General features: G+C 39.7%; 2 protein-coding genes across 2 annotated transcripts in view; both read right to left on the bottom strand.

The window, feature by feature from the left end:
• Positions 1 to 14427, bottom strand: part of LOC104955037 (protein EFR3 homolog B-like) — a 44405-nt gene that overhangs the window by 3914 nt on the left and 26064 nt on the right. The window lies entirely within an intron of this gene.
• On the bottom strand, positions 6641 to 10717 carry LOC104955029 (pro-opiomelanocortin-like). The gene is made up of 3 exons (XM_010782254.1): positions 10474 to 10717; positions 7869 to 7986; positions 6641 to 7336 (listed from the first exon to the last, which is right to left on the bottom strand). Exons 2-3 carry the CDS (start codon positions 7977 to 7979, stop codon positions 6761 to 6763), a joined length of 687 nt encoding a protein of 228 aa, XP_010780556.1. The 5' UTR covers positions 7980 to 7986; positions 10474 to 10717; the 3' UTR covers positions 6641 to 6760.

Below are 14427 nucleotides of genomic sequence, written 5' to 3'. Positions count from 1 at the left end.
AGTCGATGGAGCATCCTCAATTTCACAATTTCTATTTAGTTGGTCAGCACGTTCGTCTACTCCGTTCGCCATTTTCTCGTTGGGTCTGAGTGTGAGGGCGGGCTTGCACGCAAAGGATGATGGGAGTATTCTTGACTAGTATTATGGCGTCCTCTGCTGTTCAAACAAAAACATTACAGTTTTTATTTACAGGGCGAGATATAAATGAATGAACGATAATACCGCGGTAGATTTTTTCAGTCTCACGACGGTATTGAGCCGTTTCATTACCACGATACCGCGGTATTCGGTATATCGTTACATCCCTACTTGTTTGACATGTATACAGTTTACTTAATCTGCGTTACTTGCACATTGGTCTTGGCTAGATATTCTTGCACTATTTTTTTCTACTTTTTTAATTAGTTGTACGTCTTATATATATTATATTGTATTGATAGGATGAGCCTGGGACTTTCATTGCCATATTTACACCGTAGCTACTGTGCATATGACAATACATCCTTTGAATCTTTGCAAACCATACACTAAATTAGCTATTTGAATATGCAAAGATGTCAGTACATGTTTATATATTTAACATATCAATATTTAAATCGCCTCTCTCTCTTTCCCCAGGCTGCCTTCTTCCCTGGAGAAGGTGGAAGGGGACGTTCTGTTCCTCCAATCCAAGATCACTGAGGTCCTCGGAGGCAGTGGGTATAACACAGACAGACTGGCTACCCCGTATGTCCCCCAGTACACTGGTAAGGGTCTCAACAAAACCTTTCTTTTGTTAAAAGCATACATCGTGTTTAAAAGTCAGCTGTGCCAAAGAAGAGATATTCTTTAAAAGTATATAATGATAATGTCTATTGAATTTGCCAGTGTGTTAAATCTTTTAGTTGGTGCTTTATTGATTCCTGTATGGAATAGAGCTGAATTTCTCTCCTGCAGCTCGCGGGGATTTAGTGTTTCATTGAAGGACACTACATCAGGACAGACTGTTCTTCAGCTGTGGGGCTAGAGCCAGGATCCTTGAGTTGAAGGAAAAGCCCTTTGAACCATCTATAACTTATTGATAGGCATTGCCTTTGGGAGCTAGTTCACTTTTACACTCATTTGTCAGACTGCGTCAACCTGTGTTATTCTGATTAGACGCATCAAATGTTGCCTTTGGATTAAAACAAAATGTCTGTTTTCTCTTCCGTGTCCAGATGAAGACCGTCTGTCCAAGAGGAAGAGCATCGGAGAGACCATCTCACTGCAGGTGGAGGTGGAGTCCAGAAACAGTCCAGAGAAAGAAGAGGTAAAGGTCAAAAAGCATTTCCAACAATGCCATCTTCAAGAACTTAAATGTACCGATACACAAGGACGTTCGAGTTAAATAAAAAGTGCTTGATATTCCTTTGTTCTTACTCTGTTCTGCAGAGGACGCCAGCAGAGGAGATCACATTTGAAACCCTAAAGAATGCCATCGGTACGTCAGCATTACAATGATTGTGATTTCCTTTACTGTTTTTTAAGAAGAATCCTTCAAGCATTAAGGCCAAATCGTCACTTTCAACACACAATCTAGTTCAGCATGGTGCAGAATAGAGACGTAAAGGTTGTTTGTGTCTCCCTCTAGTGGACAGCGTCGGTATGGAGGAGCAGGAGAGGGAGCGGAGGAGACAAGTGGTGGAGAAGTTTCAGAAGGCCCCCTTCGAGGAGATAGCTGCACACTGTGGTGCCAGGGTAAAACACACATTCCTTTAACCCATATTGTTTGATTATTGTTGTTTCAGTTTGGCATTATGGTCTGACGTGATATTCTTTGTCCTATCCAGGCCTCTCTACTCCAGAGCAAACTCAATCAGATCTTTGAGATTACAATCAGGTAAGAGACGGCACTTTGGTATATTTCCAATGAAACAGTATTTTGAATTTTCCAAAGGGCGATAGTGACATTGATGGCTGTTAATAATACACTTTTATCTTTATTGATAGTATTATTCAAAGCAGCCCAACAAAAATGTCATTAATCACCCGCCGTTCATTTCCCCGGGCGCCGTTCATAATGGCAGCCCACTGCTCCTAACACTAGGATGGGTCAAATGCAGAGAAACCATTTTGTTACATAGTAAGTAGGCCTACTGTGAAATGACAATAAAAGTAAAACTTTTTTTTTAAAATAAAATAAAAAAAGATTTAAGAGGAGACGGATACAAAACATTATGGTGTAAAGAACAATGTAGTTTGGAAAACAAATAGGAAAAAGAAAAGAAAATTCAAAAGGGAAATGTAATCTCTATTAACTCGAGGAAAGGGTCTCCAAAAAGGAACTTGTTTTTAATCCATAAAGGAGTTTCCTGACTCGGGCGACCTGATGTCTTGGGGCAGGTTTGAGGCTCTGACTACATACGGTCTGTCCCCTTTAGTTTTTGCCTCTGGGACGGGATCTAAAAGTACTGTGCGTACGGCACATAGAGCTCAGACATAAAACAGGGAGAGAGGCCATGCAGAGCTTTTAAAGTAATCGGTTAAACCTTAAAAACTCTAAAACACAATGGGAGTCAGGGTAATAAGGCTGAAGCTGGAGTGATGTGATCCGTCTCTTGGCTCTGGCTAAAGCCTGGCAGAGGAGGGCTTTAGCGTCTGGAGTCGTTTAATAGATCTGTGGTTCAGTCCAGCAAAAACATCGTCGTTAAAATGGATGTTTGACATATTCCTAAGACTATCAAAACATGATTGCGCAAGCCTCGCTGTGTTGTTGTTAAAACGTGATGATTGACTCCTTTCCTTTTCCCGTGCAGACCCCCCCCCAGCCCATCTGGAACCATTTCATCAGGTTACGGCCAAAGCCAGAGTCGATCCGTCCCACTCTACGAGATGAAGTTTCCTGACCTCTGTGTTTACTAAAGCAGAAAGGGAAGTCACAGAACTATTTCACACTTGAGGGCAGGCGAGGAATTCTTTTGGGGGGGATACCGATCTTTACATGGAATCACATCAAAAACCACTGTCCACTCAAGAACAAGCTACTTGTTGATCAGCATAGTCATCTGAAATTCCGTGTGATTGCAGCCCAAAACAAGCCGGCTATTTATGTCGATTCATGCTTCAGTAAAACAAACTTTTATTTGTCTGTTATTCCCCTCGCGTCTCTTTCGATGTCTGTAGAGTCTCCTGTGGTTGGATTTTAACGTTTGAAATTGCCAAGTACTGCGAGGGGACGATAGGTGGCACACTGAGAGTTGTTTCATTTGAATGAACTGACTTGTTGCATGCCATGTTACTGGACATTTTTGATAGCACTACAACTTGGACATTCTTTCCACCTGTTTGTCCCTTACAGGGTGCCATACTACTGTTGATCACAAAAATTTGATTGACCGTTTTTTAAATATTTTATTTGTTTTGTTGTTTGTTGATTTTATCGCCGGAGAGAGCATATGTGTAAAAGATGTATTTTAACTTAGTGTATGTTTCAATGAAATATGGACAGATGTATACAACTATGACGCTAATCCTTACCATATCCCATGTTACTCATCTCTTAAACATCTCTTTTTAATGTTTTACCATTGTTTTTCTTTTGCCTTTTTAGTGTTAGCCAAAAGTGCTTTTTCTTTCAGGACAGGCGTCTATTTCCTGCACCTCGTATTTTTTGTTTCATATCGTTATTATTTTGTTTTTATCCGTGATGTAAATGATTTATCTTTGTGCTATCCTCCCAAAGTGAGTGTGCCTTGCAGGTGACTCGAGTTCAAACGTACACGGAAACACACACTGCTTCACAGTCATGACCACACTTATCTTCTGAAGTGTTTACTGTGATGTTTACCAGATCAAACACTAGAAGGTAAATAAGGATCCTTTATTTTCTCCTTTCCATATAAATGTGTATATACAGAGAAATCTATAAATCTATAAGCGGATGTACAGAGTAGGGATTATTTGGTGTGTGTACTGTATATAAACTGTATATTGATTCTAATTTTAGACTGCCACTGCACTGATTGTGTCCATAGATGAGGGAGAACGCTACTTAGATAGTACTCAGATTTGTTTGTAAACTCTTCAATATGTTACATACGGGAGCACTGAGAGGCAAGGGGGATCATCAAAATGCTGGTGATACATATTTCCAATTCTGAAAATACTTTTGTGTTAATGAACAGTTCAAATACTGTAAGGTGAATCAGGATAATCTTTCCTTTTTTTAAATCTTTCCTATTTTCAAAGACATTAAAACTCACATGGAAGAAAGCATGAATTAACACAAACTAATTGTACGTGCCATATATGGCAAATACAACCCTGGCAAAACCTGGATGTTCACCTGTTCTCTATTCACAAACTCAGGAGGGAAATCTTTTAGATCAGAATTTGAAAATACGTAATTTAATACAATTGTTTTTGTTTTGTTACTTGCCTCTCAGGACCTCCGTAGAAACCAGCAACACATGAAATCAAAAAGGTTAATTGACAAGGGTTTGAACAGCCCACAAGAAAACATCTCCATCGTCTTGAGGCCAGTTTATCACACTAGTGACGTCTGAAACGTGTCCTGCTAAAGAATTAATAAAATAATCTACTTCATTATTCGCCACATATTACCAGACAGGTTTTTAGCACCATTGTGACCTGTAGAGCTGCCATCACATTCTCAGTCCTGCTGGAATAAGTTTGCACTCTGTTCTTATGCCACACCGCTGCTAACGCTGCCGCGGCTTCCAAGCAGTGCACCTGTCTCATTCAGCAAGATTAAAACAAGTCTAAAAGCCATTTTGTATGCATGTGTGCACATACACACAGGCATCGAAACAAAGTATAAGGGCAATAACTTGCCACTAGCCTGGCTAACACAGCCCAACTGTTGGTAGCAGATTCGTTTGTGTTTTAAATTGTTACCTTCTGTTGTTGTTGTGGTGCTGTGATGGTCAGTGTTGTGATGTTGTGAGAGACCGACCCCCCCCCCCCTCTGCTTCTGCGCTTCTGTGAACTATCTGCATGGCGCGTGAGTCGCGCTGCAGCCATGTTTAATGTAACGTTTCCGTTCTGTGTCACGCTCCAACATTTTTTACTATGTAGTGTCATCTGTATGTATATTCATGTCCACTGTATCAGATCTGTTCATGTTTACCATTTTAGTGCAGAAGTGTGTGTGTGTGTGTATTTAATCATGCGTCTGTATGAACACTCACACAGATGTGTGTGTGTGTGTGTGTGTGTGTATATCGTCATTACCCAAAACCAAAATCAGTTTACAGTTTTTTTTCCCAGTGACTTTTTCCACAATGTTGACAAAGAACAATTCATCTTACAGCGACGTGCAGCTGTTAAAACCTTCCAGCGACACCTTGTGAAGTCTTTTCAGCATCTTGGCAGTGGAGATATGTAAATCTACCAGAGTGCTTGTTGTCATTGCATAGTGTATGGTAATATTGACTAACGGTAAACCAATCTTACTTTTGTCATTAAATGTCTCGTTAATAGATCTGTTTACAACGTAGTGCTGTAGGTCAAAAATCTATTCATTCTGTGAACTTTGCACTTTAAAAACTGGATTCCCTAGTGACAAAGGCAGCTTTTACAAGGAGAAAATGCCTTATGAGTGTCAGAACCTGACTTTGCATGCTTGTGATGTTGCCGTACAATAAATGTGTCTGTATCCAGAAATAGTCTGATCTGTTTCTGTTTTTACTTGTTATTGACAATGGGGAAAAACGTCATGGAGTGGAATGTTGTTTTCAAATGTGATCTGAATCTGCGTAACATCATCATGCATCATCATACAGTACAATAAAATAAACAAACACATGCTGGAGTGCTGAGTCAGTTGCAGAGGTATATATTAAGCAATCATTAATGTTAGGTTTCCTTAACAATGCTTGTCGTGTTATTATTTGACTTGCCTGTAATGACTGAGTTTTGTCACTGTGACAATACTTGCATCAGTACTGTCACCTGAGGGAGTGGTTTTTCAGAATTAAATGTATCGTGTATTTTAGTGGTGTCTTTTCTCCTACTGTTTCTCTTACTCGTTCACAGTTTTTAGCTTTTCCAGTTATTGTATTGAAATGAAAGGAGTAGCCTAAAAATGTAAGGTAGGAAAATATATATATATTTTTTGCCATGCTTATTTCCTGATCGACAAATGCTTCTACCTTGCTTAAAATACAATAAGTACAAATACATTCAAAATGGAGCCATAAGTCATCAGCCTTCCACTTTTGTCATTTGTCATTAATATTATAATACGTATTTAAAGAAATTATGTTTTGTTATTTCAAAATACTGAACATGTTCCTTTCCAGAGCTTTAAGATGCAAGAAGCCAATTATCAATGGTGGATACAAATCCATATAGTGCATGTTTTTGTGCTCAATAAATACAAAATCAGTCAAACCCCCATTTGTTTGCCATAAACGTAATGATCTTTAATATTATATTAATTTACAAAAAGATACAACTCTGTAAATAAACTGGATATATGTTTTTAAAAGCTTTCATTCACACCCACGCCTTGCTATGGATTGGCATGCTCTCTTCTTCAAAAAATAAAGATGATTCCCACAAGAAAAACAAGAAATCTCTCAAATCAGACCGGCAGGCTGCGGATGCATTATTATATTTATCAAACAAAAAAACTGCTTTGTTTCTTCTCTTTATTTGAGGTTGTAATGCGACCCAGAAAATACATTCATGCTAATGATTGTGACAAGTTAGTTTAAAATAAAGAGCTGTGGATACTAACATGCAATGGCTATTAGATTCTCTCGCCTCCATCCTACATTCAGCCCATTATCCTCTGTACATCCTTCACGATAATGTTCTTGAAGAGCTTGGTCAGCTGCCGCCGAGTTCCTCCCCCCCACTGTTTCTTTAAGCTGCCATTACGTTTAGAAGTCGGTCTCCCCCACCTGAAGTGACTCATCCGATAGGTCCCATCTTTCCTCTCCTGCGGGCCCAACGCTTGAGACTTAGGTCTGACTCTCGCCTTTGGCAACACCTGGATCTGACCCCCTCCATTCAGCTGCCCCATCATTTCATCCTTGTTGCTGCTCAGCTCCCGGCGCACATGGCGGGGGAAACTGCCCTCAGAGGAGCCCCCTCCCTCCAGACTGGAGGCAAAGACTTTGACAGGCCGGCGTTTACGACCAGTGGGTTTGCCCCAACGGAAATGCTCCATTGAATAGGAGCGTCGCTCATCGGTGTGGTCTTTCAGATATGACCCTGGTATCTTGTCTTCAGACACCAGGCTGGCCAGGAGGATGCTGAGCAAGAGGTCATCGTCGTCATTCACGTTCAAGGCCAATGGACTGAGGGGGAGTTCGGTCTGAATGACTGACATGCAGAGGTGAATACAGTCCTGTGTGGAAGGAAGCAAAGAGAAACATCAACACACATTGAAAACTGTGAGTCATGTGCAGAGGGTGTAAAATACACTGTGGTTTGATACTGATAATAGTAGCGGATGCTTGTTTGTGATCATAATTATGCTTTATTCTTTCATAACTGAGTCACCAAATACATAGGCCTCATGGACTCCCTTTATAACGGCGTTGAGAAAATCAATGTGCAAAAACCTCCAACACAATCTTTAAGATAAAGAAGAAAAACTGAAATATTAGACTTTTTCTCATTGGTGCAAATAACAACCTCTTCTTTGTTGATTCAATTTTGGTCCATAAGATGTTGGATAACAATGAAAATGCCCCAAAAGATATCCCAGAGTCCCCGTTGACATCTTCAGATTTTTCTTAAAGGCCAAAACCCACATATATTACATGTATACAGCCTTGTTGTCTGTTATCTCTCAAATGGATTATTTGTGGAAGAAAAAAGAGGAAACACTGTAGAAAGGCAAGAATGAAGATGATAGAGCCGACCGTTTGACCTACCAGTATCCTTCCCTTGTTGCTCAGGTCGTTGCAGATGGAGCATTTTGACCCAAACCCGGGGACGCACACATACGCCATCACCACCACGAACAACCAACATAGACACACCATCTTCAGCCTGGTGTGGAGGACAGATAAACAAGAGAGGCTATGAGGAACTGTCCTCAGAACATTGAAGAGGATTAACAGTCCCAATAGGCTAGAATAGTCACATATTATTGCCTTAATAGGAAGAAATAAATTGTTACTTTTGGGAACAAAAGGTTCTCCTGATGATTGCACTTGCATAACACTTCCTTACTTCCTTACTTCCTTACATAACTTGACACGTTTCAACACTTTAAAAACTGTAATTGGTGGATTTGCAGCTGTGTCACGGCTGAATAGTAGCCCTGAGTTCAAACGCAATTCATCTACATTCCTTTTCCAAATTCATAGTATTTGAAGAGATCTGCGGCACATAAATCTTATTTAAAATGGAAGATAATGAAAACCATAAATTGTTTTGATTTGGTTCCCAAAGGAGGCTCGATTGAGGTTTGTGGTTTCCGATCTTGCGTGACTGTATGAAAATAATCAGTGCTTGGCGAGCAGGGCAGGGTCTTTGTTTTTTTCTTTTTCCATATTTATATTTTATAGAGTTTTAGTACGATTTTTACAGATTTAGTGTTTTGAGAAAGAATAGACATGGATCTCAGTAGGGATTCATCAAAGCTCTCTCTCAAAGGACATTTAACCCTTTTCCTGCCCAATTCATTCATTTTTTTAAACTTCTGTCTTTTATACCCTTGTTTGCGTTTTTAGTTTCAGAATTAATCTCTGAACTCTTAACGTATTGTTTGGCTGGACTGCATTTGGGCCCTCCACTTGTTTTCCTGTATACAGCTAAAACTCCACACTAATATTATTTTATTAGAAAAACATGGTAGTGGTTTTTTTCTGTGAGGCAGCCAAAGCAAATGCCATGTATTGATCACTGCAGTCTGTGATGCTTCATCAAAAATAAGCCACTGAGTTGTTGTTTGGAAAACAATGTGTGCTGTCAGAAGCATGGAATTAAAGTTAGACATGGGATAAACAACAGACGTCTTCATTTAAACAACGTGAGTTTGTTTGGCAGCATTTATGAAAAAGTAGCTGCTCAGAGTTCAACACAGGACTGGATAAGAAAGGATTATGACTCTACCTGGCAAATTCAACTTTAGTCTTGACTTACACGGCTGACGTTAAAAAACGATGATGATAACTACTCATTAAGTAGCTTTTGTTCAAAAAAAGAGAGCAGCTGTCAATCTATTCAGTTATGTTTCACATTAAATTGGCTGTACATAATCCCTCTTTTACTGTGAACAATGTATGATTAATTTATTAACATAATAAACATGATAAATTAGTTGGTTATCACTGTGTGGGATGTAGCTTTTTTTTAGGTCAAGGAGAAAGCAAACATGAAAGGCGCCGCGGGAAAGGCTTGCTTACAAGAAAATACTGTTATTTTTTGAATTTTAGACAGTGTGAGAGGGGCGTGACATGCCACAAAGGCCATTATCCGTCCAAATATGTTGTGGTTATGCACGCACTGTAACCACTCAGCTTTTTTAAAAGTAGTAAAAGAAGGCACAATAGGGAGAGCTAACAGTTAAAGGTCAGTGAGGTGAAAGGGTCATTTTGTGAGCGGCCAGCCAACATTTGTGCTGTTTCAAGGACAATGCTACATGCAGACACATTGCAAGAAAACACGTGGGTGTTGTAAGAAGCTGCATTCACCCAGGGGGCCACACTCAGTGCTGATAAATTACTATAATTGTTGAGGAAAATGGACAAACAAAATTCTTTCAGCAGCCCTGAATGACTTCCTTTATGACGCATCTCCACCAGGCAAACGCCCCCCCCCCTCATCTCTTGCTGCCTTGTTTATTATCACATCCTAATCACTCGCTTCTCATGTTAAAACCATCGACTTCATCAACAGGATTTCATTCGAAGATGCTGGTTAACGGAGAAAAATAAAACAAAATTGATACTCGTTTTAACCGCTTGTTTTCAGTTGTTAAGGTTTTACATCTCGTCTCTATGCGCAGCGAGTTTTCTCTCCTTTATTGGGTAATGTGTCCTTTTGTTTCTTCCTCGCTTCTCTATTTTTCCAAGGAGCGACTCCTTGGTGGGCCATCATTTTTGTAACTCTGGCAGAGAGTCTTCCTACAGTATGACTCACTCAGCTCTCTACAGGCATTATCTGATAACAGAGAGCTGCGATCAAAATAGATTCAAACCGTATGTGTTAACAATCTAAAGAGTTATTTAAACAGTCTGTTAGTTAGATTTGTTTATGGAAGATTTTTTCAATGAAAAGCAATTGAAACGTCAGCAAAGAAAACTGTGCATATTCTACAACAAGCTGAGGTGAGACTATACAATACAAACATCTACAACAATTATGATTTACAGAGAAAATGCAGCTGTACATGTAAGTAATCCCAAATACGGTAAGAGCGTGTAATCAATGCTTGCTCAGAAAAAACAAGAAGCTAACGACAACCAGAAACAATTTTGTTTCATGCCAAAGAAAACATCCACTGACAAGTTTAAGACAATTTGTTTTTACCTTTTCCAAAAGCGTTCCTTTCCTGTATTCTTCCCTTTTCTCCGTTTGTCCACAGATCTTCCAGAGTGGCGACACTTAACTGTGATCCCTCTCCTCCTCCTCTGCTTTCTCTGTGCTCTGTGATGAAATGCTCAGTAGGAGAAGGTCTGCTGTTGCTTCCTCAGAGGAGGAAAGCTCTTTTTATAGACGCGTAAAGTGTGGAGGTCGGAGTCTCAAGGCCTCTGGGTGTGATCGAGGTAAGGGGTCTCCTGCTCCTCTCTGGATGGAAGGGAGTGTGTATGGTAAAGGGTTTCAAGTCCTCCCACACACTTTTTAATCAATGGTGCCGCTCACGTCATCACATCAACAGGTGAAGCTTTTAGTGATGTAACTAGCCCCTCATGTTTCTTCCTCTGGGTGAGTTGCAATCTTACAAATATCCTGAATAATGGCTAGATGTTTTAGGGATCTCACGTACATTTCTTAGGTGCAGGTTAACGTTATCAATAAGAAAAAGAAGCTGCAGTGATTAAATAGATTACTGCCAATTCCGTCTCTAAGTCGCTCAAAGGTCAGCCGTCGTTGACATCTTAATGCCAAAAACGACATCCTTTGAAAAGGGAAGGGTAGACGTGAAGTGTTCAAATCAATTTGACTGATTGGATCGTTTTTCGGCGAGTCGTGCATGTTCCCCTGTGTGGAAACTTCATTAGGAAGTCCTGACTCACTCACTCACTCAAGTACGTGCGCACACACACGCTCGCAGGCACACACACACACACACACACACACACACACACACACACACACACACACACACACACACACACACACACACACACAGCTTTAGAAATGGAAAGGCCATGCATTTGAAAAGATAACCGCTCTCCTTTCATCTTTCTCTTTCTCTATGCTAAAGGGAGGTTTATTTTTTCAAGGAAATATATACAAGGACGAAACCCTGCAGAAAAGCTAGAGTGGTGCACAAGAAGAGGAAATGTCTGCCTATCTGCCTGTTGTGGGAGACAATGATTCATTGCCTTCCTTTAAAATACACAGTGTGTTCATTTATCCCGCCTTTACTGTGTCTTTGAAAGCCCAAAGGGTCTTCAGTAAATAACGAGTAGGACATGAATAGATTCAAATTTAAGAAAGGCTTGTTTGTAAATGCTATTTTGGTAACTGCCAATAAAATGTTGATTTGGCACAGGTAGCCTTGTTACATCATGCCAACATGCAAACTAGGCCAAAGTAGTACCGTTATGTCAAATGTGTAATTTTAATAGTTAGGAAAACATGACACATCATGAGTAAGGCTGTTTTATTTTTTGTTAATGGCCTTTGTTCGCTGAATGATGTTGAATTACAAATATAGACATTAACAGTAAATGTGTGGTATGTGGCTCAGGGGCNCAGTGGATTTCGGAGGTTAGTAAACACGCTGGAGCCCAAGTATGCCATTCCTCTTGGTACAGAGCGGGTAGCACTGTTCGACTAAAGTATGGCCGTGATGGAATGGCATACTTGGGCTCCAGCGTGTTTACTAACCTCCGAAATCCACTGTTGTCGACCACAGAAAACGGCCTTAAGTCTTTGGCCATGTACTCGCCGATGCACCTTGTTATTTCCTGAGCTCTTGGACTGTTAGGGGGAAGTGGCGCTCCAAATACTTCTGTCAGAGTCAGTTGGCCTGGCTTAGGCATTTTCCTCACAGTAGGTTGTTGTGTTCGGAGCTTTTCTGGGTGGTGATGTGACAAATGACTTCTCATGTTCGATGTGTTTCCCGAATTGTAGGCGACCGTCGCACGGCAGGATTTGCAAATAGTTTGACGTTTGTNACGTCTTATATATATTACAGGACTGTCTCAGAAAAGTAGAATATTGTGATTGTATGACATTTTTGTTTTTTTAATTGCATTACAGAAAATAAAGAACTTTATCACAATATTCTACTTTTCTGAGACAGTCCTGTAATATATATAAGACGTACAACTAATTAAAAAAGTAGAAAACAATAGTGCAAGAATATCTAGCCAAGACCAATGTGCAAGTAACGCAGATTAAGTAAACTGTATACATGTCAAACAAGTATATACAAGAAGCTAAATGTTGCAGAGAATGTTGTTGTGTATATAGTCTATATACATGTACATAGAGTCAGATACATTATGGAGTACATACTTGGGATTATCAATGAAGACATCCTCAGGCAAAAGGTAGCTCCGTTCTTTCTGCCTCACCTCAATCACCTGAAGGGCAGAGAAAGGATGCGGTTTATTAAAGAAGGCTCTTAGTATTCACACGTTTGTTGACGTGTACACAAAGGGGAGCCAGACCTCGTGTATGTGCTGGCAGAAGGCTGGGACGGTGGTGAGTTGGCAGATGAGGTTGAGGTAGGCGGCGGCGATGGCGTGAACAGCACAGCGGTTATAAACAGGAAGCGCCTCGTCAGTGGACAGAGCCAGGTCCTGCACAGGAAACAGGGACAAATACCGTGTTCATAAAATACCCTCACACACTTGGTTTTTATTCATCTTGGACTGTTTCCACTTCTTTACCTCGTGTCATTTATTGGGAGTTTTACCACCTATCTTTAAAAATCTATTTCAGATTCGATGTCCTTTTTTCTAGATATGTTATGGTCTTTATGTCAAAGCACTGTGAAAGGCTTTTTATTGCCACATTCATTTGTATATAATGAGACTAAATACTGTAGTGCCGTGTTAGAGGATTACTTTCTGGGAGTGTTACGGCCAATTTCAGAATGATTTCCTGACTACATGAATACATTTACATATTTCTATGTATCCCTACCTCTCTTCAAATCTACAAAGCCCTCTTCTTTCAAATATAATATACTGCATTCGTCACATATTGTCATATTTCCATTGCAATATGTTTTTTTGTTTCTTTTGTATATTTATATTTGGAGTAAAAACTTCTTTTTTTTTTTTTTAAATGTTCATTTTTTCTTTTTATAATCATTCAATTTTTGTATCTTATCTAAAGTAAATATAATTTGATTGACGGCATGTGTTTCAGTACCTGCAGAGCGAGCGCCAGGCGGATCAGGTCCACCACCACCTCCTCGTTAGCCAGCTCCACGCTGAGGAGACCCAGCAGAGCGAAGAGAGACTCGTAGTGCTGCCCGCCGCTGCTCGGCTCCTTGCAGCCCAGGTAGATGTGACGGTACAGCTGCTGGCCGTGCTGAGAGGAGGAGGATGAGGAGAGAGAGAGAGAGAATCAAGAGTCTGAAGGAGAGGCTACTCCTGTTAAGCGTGTTCAGCCAAGGAGTCCATACAGGATAGAGAGTATATCAGGGAACACTTCATGAATGTCATTTGGAAAATTAAAACTAATTTGTACACTTTTAGTCTTTGTTGTGTGAAAAAACGTCACAAGAAATGCATTAAAAACATATCAGACATGTATTAAAACTATCATCTCAGATATATCATCTCAACACAGAATAACAATAAACACTGTTAAAATGTCAAATGCATTTAAAGAGAGAGTGTTACTGTGAAGTGCATTTTAAGTATTACACTCTCAGTGCATACATAGCAAAATAATACAAGGATTTTGAAGTTTTTTTCATATTAAATGTATTACATTAAATCATGAGCAATCAAGTAGGGATGCCAGCGATTATTCGATTTTTCAAATATTCGTTACAGTCTCCATGATCGAAAATTATTTTTAAAATTCGATTTTATTTATATATTTTTTTATTATTATTTATGTTTTTCTTTTTTTTCCTGGCTTAGTTTCAACCAAAATATCGAATAATCGATTAATATTCNTTAAAGAGAGAGTGTTACTGTGAAGTGCATTTTAAGTATTACACTCTCAGTGCACACATAGCAAAATAATACAAGGGTTTTGAAGGTTTTTTCATACATTAAATCATGAGCAATCAAGAAGGGATGCCAGCGATTATTCGATTTTTCGAATATTCGTTACAGTCTCCATGAT

This window comes from Notothenia coriiceps, unplaced genomic scaffold (genome assembly GCF_000735185.1).
Source record: "Notothenia coriiceps isolate Sejong01 unplaced genomic scaffold, NC01 NC01_scaffold00024489, whole genome shotgun sequence".
NCBI classification, from domain to species: Eukaryota; Metazoa; Chordata; class Actinopteri; order Perciformes; family Nototheniidae; genus Notothenia; species Notothenia coriiceps.
This window is presented reverse-complemented; position numbering and strand designations above follow the sequence as displayed.